General features: G+C 39.8%; 1 protein-coding gene across 2 annotated transcripts in view; it reads left to right on the top strand.

Moving 5' to 3' along the window:
* lrp1bb (low density lipoprotein receptor-related protein 1Bb) overlaps positions 1–22,367 on the top strand; it is a 1,021,613-nt gene that overhangs the window by 547,814 nt on the left and 451,432 nt on the right. For both annotated transcript variants that reach the window (XM_072912020.1, XM_061926507.1), the window contains 3 exons: positions 2,916–2,996; positions 8,917–9,087; positions 16,135–16,317. In XM_072912020.1, the coding sequence (XP_072768121.1) occupies positions 2,916–2,996; positions 8,917–9,087; positions 16,135–16,317 (435 nt within the window). The remainder of the gene's footprint in view (positions 1–2,915; positions 2,997–8,916; positions 9,088–16,134; positions 16,318–22,367) is intronic.

Below are 22,367 nucleotides of genomic sequence, written 5' to 3'. Positions count from 1 at the left end.
GTCGCGGTTTCATTTTTTCCGCCAAGCCCACTGTTTACTTGAAGCCATCATTATTTATGGATGCCTCGTGCTTTATTTTTAATGAATGTTAAATTCAATTCAGCCCCGGGCTGTCAGTGAAACCAAACATATTTGAGGCAAGTGTACATGACACTTCTGTGATAGAAAAAAAAAATATGATATGCTGCACACAATAGCCTTATTTATTCCGGTCAGGAAAACCAGATGCTAATAAACCAATTCAAATGTAGTATTGCATTTCATTCTGTGTCAATAAAGCTGTACACATCCTCTAAGGATATTTGAATGCACTTCATAAAACTGCAGGCTTATCTAAAAAAAAAAAAAGACAATAATACCTGATTAGAATCCAAATTTCATCAATCAACAGTAGGGGAAAAAATTATGTATTGCTGTGTACATGATAGCTCTAAATTTTCCCTTGAAACGACATCCAGACACAAGTTGACTTGCAATACACTAAATTAAGTTTGCTTTCTTTGATTAATTGGTAAAAAGATGAAGATGTGAACAAAGCTGGCCTGGAATTTTCCATATCGAGTGATGATTGGGTAGTCTTGAAACTGGCTTAGTCACAACACTTGCTGAAATAAACATTGACAACTCTTAGTAAATGAAAAAATAAATAAATAAATACCAAGTGGAAAGAGATTTTTACAGTGCTACTTGATGTTGATATTATTTTTAGGTAACACTTTAGTATGGGGAACATATTCTAAGTAACAGAGACTTAATTTAAGTTGTTTGGACAATAGGGGAACATATAAGTCAGGGGTGTCAAACTCAAATACAGAGTGAGCCAAAATTTAAAACTGAACAAAGCCGCGGGCCAAGGTTGAACAAATTAACCTTTTAATAGGGACCTAAACAAGTTTTGCATTAAATATTGAACAAGCAAGGCTTATATAACTTTAAAGTGACATGCAAAATCGAGTTTCAAATAATAATAATAATTAAAAAATATCAATGGCATATCAAATACAATTTAAATAAAAATGTAATGCCTCTTTTCTATTTGCAGCCTTCTGAGGTAAATATCAACATTAACTTTTTCCACAGGCTAATAAATTTGAAAATAAAATAATGAATAAACCAACCATTCAGGACTTTAAACTGCTCAGTTTGCAACACACTGATCTAATCTGATGTGCCCAAGCCAGATACCTGCCATCTTTTCTTGGATGCTAGTTCATTAATGTCGGGGCTCAGGCTTTGAGCTGAGGCAACCTTCATTATCGAACGAAGGTGTTCATCAGTCATTATATCTCGTATTCCACAGTATTGGGGTTGTGCCTTACAGGCACTGCTTTTAATGTCCTCTACGAGTTGACGTCACGCCCGCTTTTCATCCCTTCTAACAACGTGCTCGCCCAGTCACAAGATATGAGCGGCTTCTGTACGCACACACACGTAAATACAAAGCATCATTCATCAACAGCGATACAGTTTACACTGAGAGTGGCCGTATAAGCAACTTTAACACTGTTAGAAATATACGCCGCACTGTGAATCCACACCAAACAAAAATGACAAACACATTTCGGGAGAACATCTGCACAGTAACACAACATAAACACAACAGAACAAATGTCCAGAACCCTTTGCAGCACTTCCGGGACGCTACAATATACACCCCCGCTACCTCCAAACCCCGCCGCTCCCCCCCCTTCCCCCTCCACCCCAACACACACACACGCACACCTTGTAGCATCCCGGAAGAGTTAGTGCTGCAAAGGGTTCTGGGTATTTGTTCTGTTGTGTTTATGTTGTGTTACTGTGCGGATGTTCTCCCTAAATGTGTTTGTCATTCTTGTTTGGTGTGGATTCACAGTGTGGCGTAAATTTCTAACAATGTTAAAGGTTTTTATACTGGCACCCTCAGTGTAGCCTGTATCGCTGTTTATCAAGTATGCATTGCATACACTTCTGTGAGCGAGCCAAAGCCGCACATATTATGTAACTGAGCCAGCACTCGTTGGACTGGATGAAAGGGGGATGTTACAATTCTCGGGAGGGGCACTGAAATTTGGGAATCTCCCTGGAGGTTTGGCAAGTATGAGAATTAGCGGTGTACCGCGGCACCGCCGCTGTATATAATCGGCGGGCCAGCTCTAGTGTTAATTTGATATCACCTCACGGGCCAAGTGAAATTACACGGCGGGCCAAATTTGGCCCGCGGGCCAGAGTTTGACACCCATGATGTAAGGGTTAGTGTTGGGGTTAGGATTACTAATAAGCAATAATTCTGAGGTTATTGAGGGAAGACTCTTAGTTAATGGCTTACTGGTTGTATAATAAGACTATGCAGAATAAGGCATAAATAAGTACTTAATAATGACTAATCAAGAGTCAATATTTTACTAATTTGCATGTTAATGAGCAGCTAATTAATGGTGAATATGTTGCCCATACTAAAGTGTTACCTATTTGTATATGCTGATATGACAGTGGTTTAGTTCATTTGACACGTCACATTAACCCAGGCAAGCATTCAAAGAACAAACAATCTTTTGGTTTTCTGGTTCCGAACAAAATAAACTTTTTCAATAAGTCCAGTGATACTGTTCTATCAGTATCTATACTCTATATTGTTCTATATTGATATTGCTGTCTATGTTATTCATTTTTGTTTGACTACTTTTGGATTGTTTTGTGTCATGTTTGTGTGTCCTCTCAATTGCCCTGTTGATTGCTATTCTGAATGCTGCTGGGCCGGATTTGGTTTTGGATTGGAATTGCATTATTATAGTATTATTGTGTATTATTTTGTTGGACAGATTACAAAAATAATAATAATAAGTTCACTGCAAAATGACATCGACACAAACTTTCCTTTTTACTGTGCATTGTTTTGTAAGGTTATTTTATGTAATAAATGTCCTTATATTTTCCAGCTTTTCCCTCTTGTGAGCCCATCACGCAGTTCAGCTGTTCTAATGGTCGATGCATCAGCGTGAAGTGGCACTGTGACTCAGGTGAGGAGCCGACATTTTGAAAGAAGAAATGAAGAGTCCATTTGCAAAAATGGTTTTCTGCAGTTTTAAAAATGTGCATACAATTCAACTTGGGACATCCAATGATATTGACTTGAATATTACATATTAAATCATATATGAGTATATTTTTTCTGCTGATTATTATACGGTATAAGTCAGGCGTTCTTAACATTTTTGACCTTGGAGTCCAACTTTTCCACTACAAAGGGGCCCGGGAATTAATCTTACTCTTGATTTGAATCATATTCAATAATTATATCTACCCTACTTACAAGGTTGATCATGATCAACCTTGCCAAATTATATGAAACTATGTGTTAATTACAATGATTAGTATTAAAGCTTAGGTTAGGCTGTTTACATTAAAAAAAAAATACTAACCAAAAATACTGTTCAAGAAGGGACTCATGAAAACTGATTAAAAATATTAAATAGTTTGTACAATTGTGTAGTTATAAAATGAATACATTCAAATTGAATTAATACTAATACTATAAGTTTCTTAAATAAATTGTCAATACAATTTTACGTAAGATCCACCCAGAAATGGGGCCATATAAATCCCTTCCCGACTGTATATCGGAAATAAAGGGCTGTATAGTATTGGCTACTGTTGTCTCGATACTTTCCGGTACTTTTCGGTATTTTTCTAAATAAAGGGGACCACAAAAAATGTCATTATTATTATTATTTTAACAAAAAAATCATCAAACAGATGTTTCTTATTGCAAGTTTGTCCTTAAATAAAATAGTGAACATACAAGACAACTTGTCTTTTATTAGTAAGTAAACAAACAAAGGCTCCTAATTTAGCTGCTGACATATGCAGTAACATATTGTGTCATTTATCATTCTATTATTTTGTCAAAATTATTAAGGATAAGTGGTCTAAAATGGATTATTAGTCTACTTGTTCATTTACTGTTAATATCTGCTTACTTTCTCTTTTAACATGTTCTATCTACACTTCTGTTAAAATGTAATAATCACTTATTCTTCTGTTGTTTGATACTTTACATTAGTTTTGGATCATATCACACATTTGGGTATCGATCCGATACTAAGTCGTTACAGGATCATACATTGGTCATATTCAAAGTCCTCATGTGTCCAGGGACATATTTCCTGAGCTTGTAAACATAATATAAATTTGAAAAAAACGAAAGAAGATGTTGTGATGCCAACAAATATCGACGTACTAATAGCAGTATCGACTAGATACGCTCCTGTACTTCGTATCATTACAGTGGATGTTATGTGTGTCATGTTCTGTGGTCTGGATTATGTTTTGTTATTTTCTGCTAGTTTTGGACTCCATAGTTCCTGTTTTTTTGCATCCTTGTTTGTTTTAGTTTCCATGACGGCTCCATGTAGTTCCTAATTGCGCGTCCTTGTTTGTTTTGTCACCATGGCGACTCATTAGTTTCACCTGCCTCATTTGTTTGGACTCACGCACCTGTTCTAATCAAGAGACTATTATCTAAGCCTGTTTTTTCAGTTAGTCGTCCTGGCGACATTACTCTGTTTGCTTTGTCCATGCCATACTTCCTGTCCATAGTTTCATGCTGATGTTAATTTCATGCTCTGCTCATGCCACAGGAAGTGTTGTTTGTTTTATGTTCATAGTTTACGTTTAAGTGTTAGTTTTGTTCCCTGCGCCAAGTTGTGTGCCTTTGCCTGGTGAGCGCCTTTTGTTTGTACCCCTTTTGTAGTTTATAGTCAAGAATGAATCATGTTTTTACCTGCAAGCCGTGTCCGGTCAAGTCTGTTTGCATCCCGGGAAATGACAAGCTGAAGATCCACCAATGGCGTTTGTTTACATTTTGATACCGGTGAGCTACGGTGTGTAGTGAAGCATGTTTAGCTATTCCTCGTCCTGCAGGGATGATACTTGTAAGAAACGTACTTTATTTGTCGCCATGGAGGCGAAGATTAGTGATTTGGAAGTAGCTAAAACACTGCCGACTGGTGCTGCTCGTCTGCTCATAAACCAGCAATGACACGACGTGACGACGACTGGGGGGGGGGCGGTACTTTTCAGAGGCGGTATAGTACGGAATATGATTCATTAGTATCGCGGTACTATACTAATATTGGTACACCGTACAACATACTTGCCAACCTTGAGACCTCCGATTTCGGGAGGTAGGGTGGGCGTGGTCGGGGGTGGGGCGGGGGTGTGGTTGGGGCGGGGGCGTGGTTAAGAGGGGAGGAGTATATTTACAGCTAGAATTCACCAAGTCAAGTATTTCATATATATATATATATATATATATATATATATATATATATATATAAATATATATATATATATATATATATATATTTATATATATATATATATATATATATATATATATATATATATATAAGAAATACTTGACTTTCAGTGAATTCTAGTTATATATATATATATATATATATATATATATATATATATATATATATATATATATATATATATATATATATATATATATATATAAATAAAATAAATACTTGTTCAGTGTTCATTTATTTACACATATACACACACATAACACTCATCTACTCATTGTTGAGTTAAGGGTTGAATTGTCCATCCTTGTTCTATTCTCTGTCATTTTTTTCTAACCATGCTGAACACCCTCTCTGATGAAGCATTGATGTGTGGCACGCACAAAAGTGCTTTCATCAAATGCATTAGAATCTGGAATCTTCCATCTCTCCCTAGCATGGCCCAAAACCGGTCAATCTTTGCTTCCTGAGGAAGATCTTCAGTGCCAAGCACTTGGTAGTCCACTACTTCTTCCTGGAGGTTATCCAGGTCCAATCGCAGCTGCGGCTTGGAACTTACAAGAGTAGCGTATGTGTGTGTGTGGCCCTTTAATAGGTGAGCATGTGAGGTGAGCAGTGTTGGGACTAACGCGTTACTAAGTAACGCGTTACTGTAACGCCGTTAGTTTCGGCGGTAACTAGTAATCTAACGCGTTATTTTTTTATATCCAGTAACTCAGTTACCGTTACTACATGATGCGTTACTGCGTTATTTTACGTTATTTTTTAATGTAGTATCGGCTAGAAACAGAAGAAGTGCCGTCCTTCTGTCTCACAAGGAAAAGAAAAGGCGTGCTTTCCTCGACCGAGGAGCGGAGCGCAGGGGAGACGTTCCTCCAGGGCCTATGTACTTCGGGGCTAACACCCTTCACTTTACCCGGCAGTGGGTCTTTACAGCTCCGCACTCGAGGGTGAATGACGAGGCCGGCGATTTGTTGCAATTTTGTGACTTTATTGGTGTCTTGCACGCAGCCATCCACCAAGCTAGAGCACCTGCACGCATCCACTGTTGCGCTCCCTCACCTCTCTCGCCCACTCACTCACTCACTAACGTCACTCACCTCACATGCTGTCATTTCTTAAAGGGCCACACACACACACATACATACGCTACTCTCATAACAACTAAAAAGACATCATGGCGAAGCCAGAAGTCGAGGTTCTTAACATGGATACATTGTCACTACTTTTCTTTTGTCGAGCACAAAGAAAATAACATTTTAGTTAAATGTAAGTTGTGTCTTGGATCAAAGATCCCATCTACTTAAAGTTAAAGTGACAATGATTGTCACACACACACTAGGTGTGGTGAAATTATTCTCTGCATTTGACCCATCACCCTTGATCACCCCCTGGGAGGTGAGGGGAGCAGTGAGTAGCAACAGTGACCGCACCCGGGAATACTGCCCAAAACAGCAATTCAAATCTGCTGAAACAGCTACATAAATGGTAAATGGGTTATACTTGTATAGCTTTTCTACCTTTTTCAGGAACTCAAAGCGCTTTGACACTATTTCCACATTCACCCATTCACACACTAATGGCGGGAGCTGCCATGCAAGGCACTAACCAGGACCCATCAGGAGCAAGGGTGAAGTGTCTTGCTAAAGGACACAACGGACGTGACTAGGATGGTAGAAGGTGGGGATTGAACCAGTAACCCTCAGATTGCTGGCACGGCCACTCTCCCAACTTCGCCACGCCACATAAGCAACATGCTTTGACGAAGCTAGTAAAGAGCGACACAGACTCCGATGCCACTTCACCTCCACCTAAGGATTTTAACGGAGGCAATGCTAGCCAGGACAACATTGATAGAGCCATTGCAGCGTATGTGCTAGAAGACATGCAGGCTATTTCTACAGTAGAGTCACCCGTTTTCTGGCAGCTAAATAGCATGATACCGGCGTCAAACAACAAATGGCACAGAAAACATGTTCCAAGTACCTGGACAGTGAGTACATAAACATGGAAAGCGAGCTAAAGAAAACACTCCAAACTCTGCCTCTGCTCATCATTGAAGGTACACACTGTCAATTCTCTTATATACTATTTCATTCTAGACTTCTAGAGTGTTTGATTACCACATCACTCTAAATGTATAGACTATAAAGTTCACAAACATAAAGAGGGATGCTAGTGGGCCAGGCCAATCTTTCATTTTCTCTAAACTAAAACTGGGGAAATGTGTAGAGTCTTCTGGGCTTCACTACAGTGTTGATCTACTGAATACATGATTTTATTTCACAATTCCTTGAGAGAAAAAAAATGCCTGATTAGGCTTTGTGTATGTCATGTGTGCCTTCCTTGGGTGAAGCCAGCTTTACAGCTATGTTGTTATTATGCGGTTTGTTACTTATGTATGTTATGTTGCAGCTATTTCAAATAGTTTTGTCAATTTGTTGTGGCCTGAAATAAATTGGCCCTTTGAAACATATCTTTGTCTTTGTGTGTTGTATGTAGACCACATTGCTTAGCAGAGTTCAGTGATGCAAATGCATGTCAAGTTGATCAACACATTGTATTATTCTCCAGTGCAATAACAGTACTGAAACGAAGGCTAAAAGGGCATTAATGGGAGCCTTAAAAAAAAGGAGAAAGAAATAAGTAACTAAATAGTTACTTTTCACAGTAACGCATTACTTTTTGGTGTAAGTAACTGAGTTAGTAACTGAGTTACTTTTGAAATAAAGTAACTAGTAACTGTAACTAGTTACTGGTTTTCAGTAACTAACCCAACACTGGAGGTGAGTGACGTCAGTGAGTGTGTGGGCGAGAGAAGAGAGGTAGCGGCAGTGCGGGCGGGACTAGTTTGTTTTGTGTTGGAATGGCTGTGTGCAAGCAATCAATAACGAAGATTTGCAACTAATCGCCGGACTCAGGCATGAAAGGTGCAACAAAGCGTATTTCTTCATCTTACTCGTCGTCGGCGTCGCCATGGCTGTATCTTCCTCGTTCTTCTGCTTCATCTCCTTGTTGTGTGCGCAGTTGTGCACTGCACTCTCTAAAAGCCGTATATGTTATTGATGTTATAGATGGCAGTATTGTCCTGTTTAAGAGTGTCACAACATTGCTGTTTACGGCAGACAAACTGCTTTACGGTAGACGAAAACTTGACTGCTGTTGTGTGTTGTTACCGCGCTGGGAGGACGTTAATGAAACTGCCTAACAATAAACCCACATAAGAAACCAAGAACTCGCCCTCGATCATTCTACAGTTATAAAGTGATTGGGCAGGCATGCTGTTTATATTGTGGGAAAGCGGACTCAGGTCCGCATGGAGCTGGAGGGGGCGTGGCCTCCAGCTCCGCCTGAATTTCGGGAGATTTTCGGGAGAAAATTTGTCTCGGGAGGTTTTCGGGAGAGGCGCTGATATTCGGGAGTCTCCCGGAAAATGCCGTACAACCCTAGTATTGGCATATCAGATATCTGGGAAAATTCCAAAATCTAACATCTCTAATCCAAACACAATTAGATAAAACTGTTTTTTGCAAATGTTCTCTTAAAAATAGTGCTTTGCATGTTTTTGAATAATGTCGTATGTTATTGTCACCTGCTTTATTTTTGGCCGCTCACGTTTCAGACGACGACTGTGGCGACGGCAGTGACGAGGCGGGCTGCTTCCAGTCCTGCTCCAACAACCAGTTCCAGTGCGCCAGCGGCCGCTGCATCCCGGATCACTGGGCCTGCGATGGCGATAACGACTGTGGGGACTTCAGCGATGAAAACATGACCTGCAGGGGTGGCTCAGCAGGTAGCACGTATTCTGTCACTAAGAGCAACAACAATTCCTTTATCCTAACTAAATTAATTATTCAACGCCATCCGCCGTTTCTAATGACAGTTTGTTTTTTTTCTTTTTCCCCTCATTCATTTTAGCATGCTAATTGTGTTTTGGCAAGGCACGCCAATGCATAAATTCAACTGCTGTAATTACAAGTTTAGCAATGAATCATCTTAATTTGAATAACTTTGTTCCAACACTCGTGTGTGACTAATCTTATCTAGTCTCTGTTCTGCGGGAACTTCGACATCAGGAGTTGAATCATTTAATCTAATTACCGCAAAAAAAAAAAAAAAAAAAACTCATGCGAGCTCCGAGACGCCTCACAGCTCACTTGCTTGTCATAGGGATGTGTAGACTATTCATCAAAAACATTTCCTGATGGGAACGGCAGACTCCCTCGCCCTCCCCGGGTCTGCCGTTGCTCTTACCACGGGGGAGTGAGTCAGCAGCCTCCGCCTCGACTCGGCTGCTGAGGAAGTACTTTTTGGCTTTGAGTAAAAATTGAGTAAGTGGTGAGCTATAAGAAAATAAAAAAAAACGTTCCTTCTTATTATTTTTGACTCAAAATATGACTCCGCCGTAAAATATTTATTAAGGAACATATGTGTGTATTCATTTATTTCATAAGGGATCAGTCAGGCGCTCAGGCTATAAACGTCCAACTTTATCAGGAGATTAAGTAAGTATGGCTTTTTTGATGGTCCATAAAGGAAGAAGCTCTTACCTCACCTCCATCAAATATTTAGAATCCCCAATTATTTTCTCCACATTGTACCGGTTTCAGATCTCCACTTTTTGGCAGAAATAGTCAAAGGATTTCCCAGCATATCAAGCCGCATACAGTGCTTCACTTTTTTCACATTTTGTTATGTTACAGCCTTATCCCAAAGTGGAATACATCCTTTCTTGTCCTCAAAATTTGACACACAATACCCCCAAAGACAATGTGAAAAGATTTTTTTTAGACTTTTTATTTATTTTTATTTTTTTTGCACATTTATTGAAACAAACAAAAAAAAAATCACATGTCCACACTGCAAAAATCAGTGTTCAAAAACAAGAAAATACAAATACAAAAGTTAGGGGTATTTTATTTGACGTAAGCAAAATTATCTAAATTTAGCCTTTTCTTAGGGGCACTCACCTTTTGTTTATTTTTGGTTTAAGCATTAGATACCTTTTTACCTGCAAACTATCGTCGCCGTTCCCGACATCTACAAAGCACTTAGCTACCTGCTGCCACCTACTTATATGGAAGAGTATTACACGGTTACTCTGCCGAGCTCTAGACAGCACCGACACTCAACAACACATCATTTGCAGAGTATAATTACTGGTTTGCAAAAAATATTTTCAACCCAAATAGGTGAAATTAGATCATCTCCCATGGCACACCAGACTGTGTCTCACGGCCATACTTGCCAACCCTCCCGAATTTTCCGGGAGACTCCCGAAATTCAGCGCCTCTCCCGAAAACCTCCCGGGACAAATAGTCTCCCGAAAATCTCCCGATTTTCAGCCGGAGCTGGAGGCCATGCCCCCTTCAGCTCCATGCGGACCTGAGTGAGGACAGCCTTTTTTCACGACGGGAGGACAACAGGGTGACAAGAACTAAATCATCCAGACAAGAGATACATTGTATTATTATGTTTATCTTACCTAAAAATAAATATATTTATTAATTAAAAAAAAAAATAATAATAATAATTTTTTACTTTATTTTGCTAAAAACATCAAAATTAATTGTATTTTTATTTGTATTTTTTCTGACTCCATATTACATCCAGGCATTATAATTATACATTAAAATAAACATATTTGAAATAATTAATTTTAAATTATCATAATAATTCATTTAAAATGACCATATTTAATTATTAAAATAATTGCTTGTTTATCAACAATTGTATCATTTTATTCATTACATTTTGAAGCTCTCAGAAGCCAAGTTATGTTATATTCCTTAATATTTATTTATGCAAGTTTGAAGTATCAATTATCTAAACACAGTTTTGTTTGCATATTTTCAGGATGTAGATATATATATATATATATATATATATATATATATATATATATATATATTTATGTGTGTATGAAATACTTGACTTGGTGAATTCTAGCTGTCAATATACTCTTCCCCTCTTAACCACGCCCTGCCCCACCCCCGACCACGCCCCCACCTCCCGAAATCGGAGGTCTCAAGGTTGGCAAGTATGCTCACGGCACACTAGTGTGGCGCGGCACAGTGGTTGAAAAACACTGCAATGGAGAACAAACAGGAAACAAACAAACAATTGGTAACCTCACTTAAAATGCTGGATGAGAAAATGATTGTCTTCTGTGCAAATTTGAAGAAAGTCAACAATGGAAATGACAAATGAGATAGTTGATACATAGAAGTGTTTTTATTTATGCTTCATTTCGTTTTTGTTCAATCATAGATGGGTTGTGAGTGACTTAACGTTGAATTGGTTTGTAGAAACACTGATTTTAAGTCCTTAATGGTGTTTTTGAAACTGCACCAATTTTTTTTCATCAGAATTTTCAACTAACGTTTTGTCAAGAGGATTATTTTGTGATTTGTACATTTTCAGATTGTTATATTTTGAGCCGAAGTAAAACAAGGAAAACAACGTGAAGTTGTCATAGTTGTATTTTTAAGTTATTATCAATCAATCAATCAGTCAATGTTTATTTATATAGCCCTAAATCACAAGTGTCTCAAAGGGCTGCACAAGCCACAACGACATCCTCGGTATAGCCCACATAAGGGCAAGGAAAAACTCACCCCAGTGGGACGTCGATGTGAATGACTATGAGAAACCTTGGAGAGGACCGCATATGTGGGTAACCCCCCCCCTCTAGGGAGACCGAATGCAATGGATGTCGAGTGGGTCTAACATAATATTGTGAGAGTCCAGTCCATAGTGGATCCAGCATAACAGTAAGAGTCCAGTCCACAGTGGGGTCAGCAGGAAACCATCCCGAACGGAGACGGGTCAGCAGCGCAGAGATGTTCCCAACCAATATACAGGCGAGCGGTCCACCCCGGGTCCCGACCCCGGACAGCCAGCACCCCATCCATGGCCACCGGATCTGTGTGTCTTCCCCTCCACAAGGGATAGGGGGGAGCAGAGGAGAAAAGAAAAGAAACGGCAGATCAACTGGTCTAAAAAAGGGGGGCTATTCAAAGGCTAGAGTATACAAATGAGTTTTGAGATGGGACTTAAATGTTTCTACTGAGGTAGCATCTCTAACTGTTACCGGGAGGGCATTCCATAGTACTGGAGCCCGAATAGAAAACGCTCTACAGCCCGCAGACTTTTTTTGGGCTCTGGGAATCACTAATAAGCCGGAGTTCTTTGAACGCAGATTTCTTGCCGGGACATATGGTACAATACAATCGGTAAGATAGGCTGGAGCTAGACCGTGTAGTATTTTATACGTAAGTAGTAAAACCTTAAAGTCGCATCTTAAGTGCACAGGAAGCCAGTGCAGGTGAGCCAGTATAGGCGTAATATGATCAAACTTTCTTGTTCTTGTCAAAAGTCTAGCAGCCGCATTTTGTACCAACTGTAATCTTTTAATGCTAGACATAGGGAGACCCGAAAATAATACGTTACAGTAATCGAGACGAGACGTAACGAACGCATGAATAATGATCTCAGCGTCGCTAGTGGACAAAATGGAACAAATTTTAGCGATATTACGGAGATGATTGCCATGATTTTACCCGACCAGCCCACGTGGGAATATATTTTCCTCCGCGAGCTAAAATGAGTTTGACACCCCTGGCTTAATACCTTGTTGATGCACCTTTGGTAGCAAGTACAGCCTCAAGTCTTTGTTTAAATACAATGCCACAAGTTTGGCATGCCTATATTTGGGCAGTTTCGCCCATTCCTCTTTGCAGCACCTCTCAAGGTTCTTCAGATTGGATGGGAATCATTGGTTGTTATTGCTTGTGGCATTGTGTTCAAAAAGACTTGAGGCTGTAATTGCGGCTAAAGGTGCATCAACAAAGTATTGAGCAAAGCCTGTGAATACATACAGTCGTGGTCAAACTTGTAAAGAACATAATGTCATGGCTGTCTTGACTTTCCAATAATTTCTACAACTCTTATTTTTTTGTGATAGAGTGATTGGAGCACATGTTGGTCGCACAAAACATTCAGGAAGTTTGTTTTTTTATGAATTTATTATGGGTCTACTGAAAATGTGATCAAATCTGCTGGGTCAGAAGTATACATACAGCAATGTTAATATTTGGTTACATGTCCTTTGGCAAGTTTCACTGCAATATGGCGCTTTTGGTAGCCATCCACAAGCTTCTGGCAAGCTTCTGGTTGAATTTTTGACCACTCCTCCTGAAAAAATTGGTGCAGTTCAGCTAATTTTGTTGGTTTTCTGACATGGACTTGTTTCTTCAGCATTGTCCACACGTTTAAGTCAGAACTTTGGGAAGGCCATTCTAAAACCTTAATTCTAGCCTGATTAAGCCATGCCTTTACTACTTTTGAAATATGTTTGGGGTCATTGTCCTGTTGGAACACCCAACTGCGTCCAATATTTTAGGTTGTCCTGCAGAATTTGGAGGTAATCCCTTTTTTTCATTGTCCCGTTTACTCTCTGTAAAGCACCAGTTCCACTGGCATCAAAACAAGCCCAAAGCATAATACTACCACCACCATGCTTGACGGTAGGTATGGTGTTCCTGGGATTAAAGGCCTCACCTTTTCTCCTCCAAACATATTGCTGGGTATTGTGGCCAAACAGCTACATTTCTGTTCCATCAGACATCACATGGACAAAGATAAGACCTTCTGGAGGAAAGTTCTGTAGACATTTTCAGTAGACCCATAATAAATTCATAAAAGAACCAAACTTCATGAATATTTTTTGTGTTTACAAATATATGTAAACTTTTGACCACGACTGTATGTACAAACCCTGTTTCCATATGAGTTGGGAAATTGTGTTAGATGTAAATATAAACGGAATACAATGATTTGCAAATTATTTTCAACCCATATTCAGTTGAATATGCTACAAAGACAACATATTTGATGTTCAAACTGATAAACATTTTTTTTGGCAAATAATCATTAACTTTAGAATTTGATGCCAGCAACACGTGACAAAGAAGATGGGAAAGGTGGCAATAAATACTGATAAAGTTGAGGAATGCTCATCAAACACTTATTTAGAACACCCCACAGGTGCGCAGGCTAATTGGGAACATGTGGGTGCCATGATTGGGTATAAAAGTAGATTCCATGAAATGCTCAGTCATTCACAAACAAGGATGGGGCGAGGGTCACCACTTTGTCAACAAATGTGTGAGCAAATTGTTGAACAGTTTAAGAAAAACCTTTCTCAACCAGCTTTTGCAAGGAATTTTGGGATTTCACCATCCACGGTCCGTAATATCATCAAAGGGTTCAGAGAATCTGGATAAATCACTGCACGTAAGCAGCTAAGCCCGTGACCTTTGATCCCTCAGGCTGTACTGCATCAACAAGCAACATCAGTGTGTAAAGGATATCACCACATGGGCTCAGGAACACTTCAGAAACCCACTGTCAGTAACTACAGTTGGTCGCTACATCTGTAAGTGCAAGTTAAAACTTTCCTATGCAAGGCGAAAAACGTTTATCAACAACACCCAGAAACGCCGTCGGCTTCGCTGGGCCTGAGCTCATCTAAGATGGACTGATACAAAGTGGAAAAGTGTTCTGTGGTCTGACGAGTCCACGTTGTGTCCTCCGGACCAAAGAGGAAAAGAACCATCCGGATTGTTATAGGCGCAAAGTGTAAAAGCCAGCATCTGTGATGGTATGGGGGTGTATTAGTGCCCAAGGCATGGATAACTTACACATCTGTGAAGGCACCATTAATGCTGAAATGTACATACAGGTTTTGGAGCAACATATGTTGCCATCCAAGCAACGTTACCATGGACGCCCCTGCTTATTTCAGCAAGACAATGCCAAGCCACGTGTTACATCAACCTGGCTTCATAGTAAAAGTGTGCGGGTACTAGACTGGCCTGCCTGTAGTCCAGACCTGTCTCCCATTGAAAATGTGTGGCGCATTATGAAGCCTAAAATACCACAACGGAGACCCCCGGACTGTTGAACAACTTAAGCTGTACATCAAGCAAGAATGGGAAAGAATTCCACCTGAGAAGCTTAAAAAATGTGTCTCCTCAGTTCCCAAACGTATACTGAGTGTTGTTAAAAGGAAAGGCCATGTAACACAGTGGTGAACATGCCCTTTCCCAACTACTTTGGCACGTGTTGCAGCCATGAAATTCTAAGTTAATTATTATTTGCAAAAAAAAAAAAAAGTTTATGAGTTTGATCATCAAATATGTTGTCTTTGTAGTGCATTCAACTGAATATGGGTTGAAAAGGATTTGCAAATCATTGTATTTCATTTATATTTACATCTAACACAATTTCCCAACTCATATGGAAACGGGGTTTGTATATGTGATCTCTTAGTTTTTTATTTATATTACATTTTCTTTAAAAAAACAAAAAACATTGTCATTATGGGGTATTGTCTGTAGAATGTTAGGGATACAATGAATTTATTCCATTTTGGAATAAGGCTGTAACTTAACAAAATGTGGAAAAAGTGAAGCGCTGTGAAAACACGATGCAATATAAATACACATAGCCTGGCCCCTGGCCAAATTGGGCATGGTCAGATGAAAAAAAAGGCTCTTACCTCACCTGTACATGTACCAGTAGTTTCAGATATCCACTTTTGTCAGAAATAGCCAAATGGTTTCCTAGAAATATCAAACAACAAATGCGTCTCAAAATAAGTTCATGTATTTGCCTGGTGGGAACTAATCAACAAAACATACTACCATGCCTTGCTCGTAAAGATACACATTTGCACAATAAGAATTGTGGCATTAAAATGATTTGAGACAACTATGCTTCAACCATGACAGTAAAGCCTTGATGCCAATCAATTGTTGAGTCCCTTTCCTTTCAGTGCTGCCATCTGTGATCGAGTGCAGTGCCGAAGAATTCCACTGCGTCACAGATGGCACCTGCATCCCGGAACGTTGGCGATGTGACGGAGACAAGGATTGTGAGGATGGCAGTGACGAGAAAGACTGCAAAGGCACCAAAAGGATGTGCGACCCAAAGGCCAAGTTCACCTGTAAAGATACAGGTAATGCAAAATGTTGCCATTTGTACCTGCGGATGTCTCCAGACTGTGATTGAAGCGAAGCATTTCTGTGTTTTTGTTTTGCTTGACCTTTATCGTTGGTTGGCCTTTATCTGGCCTGTCGAGTACCATCGCTGTCATCCAAAAAGAATCGCAAATGTCACGGGAGGAGACCGGACTGCCAAGTAGAAGTTGAAGCACAGAATAAAGGCAGGGATTACTTTATGGCAATTTTAACACTGTCAGGCCACTGAACCCCATTTGCATCATTAGTTTATATTTATTGTTTTATTTTATTTTTTTGTCCTGTCCAGCTTCTCAGGCAAATCACATTGTTGTTGTAGATGCCCATATCGGCTGCACATATAAAAGAGAAGTGTGGGATACTTCTCTTGTTGCCTTATTTGTATTTGACTTTATTAAATGTATTTATATTATCATTTGGTGCAGCCGGGCCGGAGCAGGAGGGGATAGAAAGATAAAAAAAGGGAAGACAGAGGGTGAAATTGTGGGTACATGAGGGGGATAAGACAGAGAGACAACAACAACAACAATAGAACAACATCAGCAAATAGGATATGTGCAAATATGATAGTAAAAGTGATAGCAAAGAAGCAGTTAGTAAAATAAATACCGTATTTCTCGGACTATAAGTCACAGTTTTTTTCATAGTTTGGCCGGGCTCCAGTGCGACTTATTTTTATTTTTTTCCTTCTTTATTATGCATTTTCGGCGGGTGCGACTTATACTCCGAAAAATACGGTAATAATACAGAAATGACAATGAACATTATTATACTACAAAAGGAGCAATACATATACCAATAGAAGTAGCACTATTGATAATGAATCATAATAATTCACCTCTATTATGAACAATACAATTGTTCAAATGCAACAATACATATACGTAATGATAACTCGAAATACAAAAGAAAGCAGATAAATGGAGGGGAAGAAAGCGAAGCCAGCTATATTAACCTTGTAGATTGTTATAGTAACAACAGGTTAAGCGTTGTCAGTGTGCCATGTGTTAGCCAGTTTCCAGGGTAACAACGTTAAGGTAGTTCGTTTTATTTGTTTATATTTCAAGAAGTGTTGTCATCATACGAGAATCGGTTCTGTGACAGAACATATAACCAAAATACTCAAATAATAATTATCCATTGAAATTGATTGAAATTAAATAAATATGTTTGCCTGAACGTTACTGTTTTATTCTACACTTTGGCATTTTTAACATGAGTATCCAACATTGTAACAACATTTATAAGTCAGAAAAGACAAAAAAACAGGTGTCAAACTTGTTTTCACTGAGGGCCACATTGCAGTTATGGCTGCCCCTCAGAGGAACGCCTGTAAACGAGAATCATTTATGAATATAAACGTGTAGGGATTCACCTCACAAGTGCCTGTGCACTTGATTATAAAATGTAAAAATAGTCTTTATATTTTGCAGTAAAAAAAAAAAAACCTGGCAGCTCAGTCGCTAGATTTTTACCGTAAACTTTACGGTGTTTTTTACAGCATGATACTTTAAAAGGAAAAAAACGATAATATAGCTTTTTTACAGTAACATTCTGACAACTGAGCTGCCATTTTTCTTTTTACTGTATAATCTATTTCCATTTCCACAGTGTTCAACTTGATGGAGAGCTTACTTTGAAATCAAAAGTCAAGCAGATATGTATCTTTATTTTAATTTTAACTAAAACAAGTTAGAAATGCATGATACTGTTGTATGTGTTGCATTATTAGAAAATAATAAAGTTTAAAGGATTTGCAATTGCAGACAATACATGTATTTTTTATGTCACAATGGAAAGAGCGAATACAAGTACTTTGTTGTGTACGAGGGGAGTAGACGGCACATACCACAAGGGGTCATAGTAATAATTATGTGATTTATTATATATATACTCTCTATATGTATATAATAACAAGCAATAATCTAAATAAACAAGAGAATCGGAGTGTGACTAGATCCAAAGTGTGTATGGTGTGTGACTATGTGTGGATATTAGCTATTAGATATTAGATATTAGGAGGGACAAAGCAGAGCTTGGAGGTCCGTGAGCAGGCAGGAAGTCGGGGAGGCTATAGCAGGGCGAAGAAGGTCTGTGTCCAAGCGAGAGGTCGAGACCCAAGGGGCAACCAGAGAACAACAAGGAAGACGAGACGCACAGCTTGTCACGCAGGAAAGGGGATTTGCTGCAGTAACGGCACAACACAGGAAAACGCACAATGACACACGGAGGGGAAAACACAGAGAGAGCAGGATTGCATCTAGCATGAGTACGGCTTACTGTACGCGAACATAAGATTACGTTCCGGCCCGGAATAGCAGGTCGTGCAGGCCTTTGAAGGCAGGACCTCTGATCAACTTCAGGTGTGCTGATTGCCGGTGATTGACTGCAGCTGCCGGCTGCAGCAGGACTGACACGCGCAGGTGCGCTCTTGGAGGCGCAATCACAGAGCGCACATATGAGGGCACATTGGAATGAGACAGTGCTTCATGAAAGCATATTATTTCAAAGCTTTCGCGGGCCACATTAAATGATGTGGCGGCCCATATTTGACCCCCAGGCCTTGAGTTTGACACCTGTGCTCTAGCGGGTAGGTTAGGTGTTGATATTGCATAGCAAATATTTGAGATTGTTATATTTGTATGCATTAAAACACAAAAAAAAACAATGTAAAACATAATAGGGTTTTGGTTGAAGTAAGTAATATTGTATCAATACTTTAGACAAAATAGTGCCGCCCACTCCATGAATAATCAGTTAGTTTTTTCTGAATTTGTTTAACTTTCTTTGGTCTTTTATTCATGCATCCCACTGCTTTTTTAAACATGCATATGCCTCTGATTATCTCGGTCAAAAGATTAGCCTGCTAATACCACAAACATGCTTTTTCCAGTAAGCTTATACTGGAACATTTCTGAAAAGTCATCCATAGTTAATGCTCCGCGGGAGCGACTGCACCCAACACAGAGAGTTGTATTTTTACTTTGCTGGCATCAAATCAGCTCTAAACATATGAAAGCTTCAATCAAAAGCGATATGTGAGTATGTATTTTTGATGGGACAGCCAGCCTGAAATATTCCATGTCTGTAACAACAAACACACAAACCTGAACACGCACACACAATGACACCCTCAGCTGTCGCTTCATCCTCCCACACACACTGATCTGGCACCAAGAACAAACCAAGGCGGTGGCTTTGAAGGGAAACCTGTAAATTGGAATACGCATCAATTCTGCACAGCACAAAAATTATGAGACGCTGGTGTCTGTGATGTTGCCTTCGCTCGATTCCGTCAGTAGTTCCACCTACTTCTTTGTAACATGCAGTAGTAGTAGTGGGCGAAAGGCGTATCCTAGTGTAGAATTTGAAAACAAGCAAATAAAAGTCCTGTATATTTATAGTCAGCATTAGTCACTTCGAAAACAAAAGTGTACTTGTAATGCAATTATTGAATTTTGCATGAAAATGACAGATGTCCATGGTTGTTCTGTGATTGATTAGTGAAGAGTATTTCTGGTCTTGTCACCTCCTCCCGGGCAGGAGGGCAACACGACAGTGCGGTTGTATCAAAAGAGACGTCGGAGGCGCTTTTCTGAACAAAAGGTTGCTTTATTACAAGCGAGCGTCAATAAACAGGTCTGCAGTACCCGGAGGAGCCTATGTCAAAAAATGAAGGACTCTTAAAAAGAAGAAGCCAAACCACCAGTCTTATATTCCTACCAAGTGTGTGCGCTGGGTCAGGAGAGCACACCCCATACTTGCCAACCCTCCCGGATTTTCCGGGAGACTCCCGAAATTCAGCGCCTCTCCCAAAAACCTCCCGGGACAAATTTTCTCCCGAAAATCTCCCGAAATTCAGGCGGAGCTGGAGGCCACGCCCCCTCCAGTTCTATGCGGACCTGGGTTCGCTTTCCCACAATATAAAGAACGTCTACAGTAAAGCAGTTCGTCTGCCGTAAACAGCAATGTTGTGACACTCTTAAACAGGACAATACTGCCATCTAGTGCATTTGATGAAAGCACTTTTGTGTGTGCCACACAGCAATGCATAATCAGAGAGGGTGTTCAGCATGGTTAGAAAAATAGTGACAGAGAATAGAACAAGGATGGACAATTCAACCCTTAACTCAACAATGAGTAGATGAGTGTTATGTGTGTGTATATGTGTAAATAAATGAACACTGAAATTCAAATATTTCTTTTATTTATATATATATATATATATATATATATATATATATATATATATATATATATATATATATATATATATATATATAGCTAGAATTCACTGAAAGTCAATTATTTCTTATATATATATATATATATATATATATATATATATATATATATATATATATATATATATATATATATATATATATATATATATCCATCCATTTTCTACCTCTTATTCCCTTCGGGGTCGTGGGGATATATATATATATATATAATATATATATATATATATATATATATATATATATATATATATATATATATATATATATATATATATATATATATATATATATATATATGAAATACTTGACTTGGTGAATTCTAGCTGTAAATATACTCCTCCCCTCTTAACCACGCCCCCAACCACGCCCCCCGCACCCACCCCCCACCCCCCACCTCCCGAAATTGGAGGTCTCAAGGTTGGCAAGTATGGCACACCCTGACCATAAAAGGAGATGTTAGTGTGTAAGTGTCTGGAAAGACTACAGATGCAGGTTGTATCTTAGATGTTTACATTAAGCTAAACATTTAGTCTCTTCACACGGATAGGGCCATCACCTTTGCATACCAGGGTCCAATTTTATTGCCTTTTGTTCCGCGAGAACTAATCCAAACCACACACAAATGTCAGTACTGAAGCACTGAACCGAAGGGTGTGATCTAACTATCGTGGGATCACACTCCTCAGCCTTCCCGGTAAGGTCTATTCAGGTGTAGTGGAGCGGAGGCTACGCCGAATAGTCGAACGTCGGATTCAGGAAGAGCAGTGTGGTTTCCGTCCTGGTTGTGGAACTGTCGAACAGCTCTATACTCTCAACAGGGTTCTTGAGGGTGCATGGGAGTTTGCCCATCCAGTCTACATGTTCTTTGTGGACTTGAAAAAGGCCTTCAACCGTGTTCCTCGGGAAGTCCTGTGGGGAGTGCTCAGAGAGTATGGGGTATCGGAACGTATGATTGTGGCAGTCCCCTCCCTGTATGATTGTGTCAGAGCTTGGTCCGCATTTCCCGCAGTAAATCAGATCCATTTCCAGTAAGGGTTGGATTCCGCCAGGGCTGCCCTTTCTCACCAATTCGGTTTTTAACTTTTATGGACAGAATTTCTAGGCGCAGTCAGGGGGTTGAAGGGATCCGCTTTGGTTGCTGTAAGATTAGGTCTCTGCTTTTTGCAGAGGATATAGTCCTGATGGCTTCATCTGGCCAGGATCTTCAGCTCCCACTAGATCGGTGCGCAGCCGAGTGTGAAGCGACTGGGATGAGAATCAGCAACTCAAATTCCGAGTCCGTGGTTCTCGCCCGGAAAAGTCTGGAGTGCCATCTCCGGGTTGGGGAGGAGATCTTGCCCCAAGTGGAGGAGTTCAAGTACCTAGGTGTCTTGTTCACTAGTGAGGGAACAGTGGATCGTAAGATCGACAGGCGGATTGGTGCGGCGCCTGCAGTGATGCGGACCCTGCATCGGTCCGTTGTGGTGAAGAAGGAGCTGAGCCGGAAGGCGAAGCTCTCAATTTACTGATTGATCTACATTCCCATCATCACCTATGGTCATGAGCTTTGGGTTATGACAGAAATGACATGATCATGGGCACAAGCGGCCGAAATTAGATTCCTCCGTCGGGTGGCAGAGCTCTCCCTTAGAATAAGGTGGGAAACTCTGTAATTCGAGAGGAGCTCAAAGTAAAGCCGCTGCTCCTCCATATCGAGAGGAGCCAGATGAGGTGGTTTGGGCACCTGGTCAGGATGCCCCCCAAATGCCTACCTGGGTAGGTGTTTAGGGCACCTCCAACTG

Source organism: Nerophis lumbriciformis, linkage group LG31, assembly GCF_033978685.3.
Source record: "Nerophis lumbriciformis linkage group LG31, RoL_Nlum_v2.1, whole genome shotgun sequence".
Taxonomy (NCBI): Eukaryota; Metazoa; Chordata; class Actinopteri; order Syngnathiformes; family Syngnathidae; genus Nerophis; species Nerophis lumbriciformis.
This window is presented reverse-complemented; position numbering and strand designations above follow the sequence as displayed.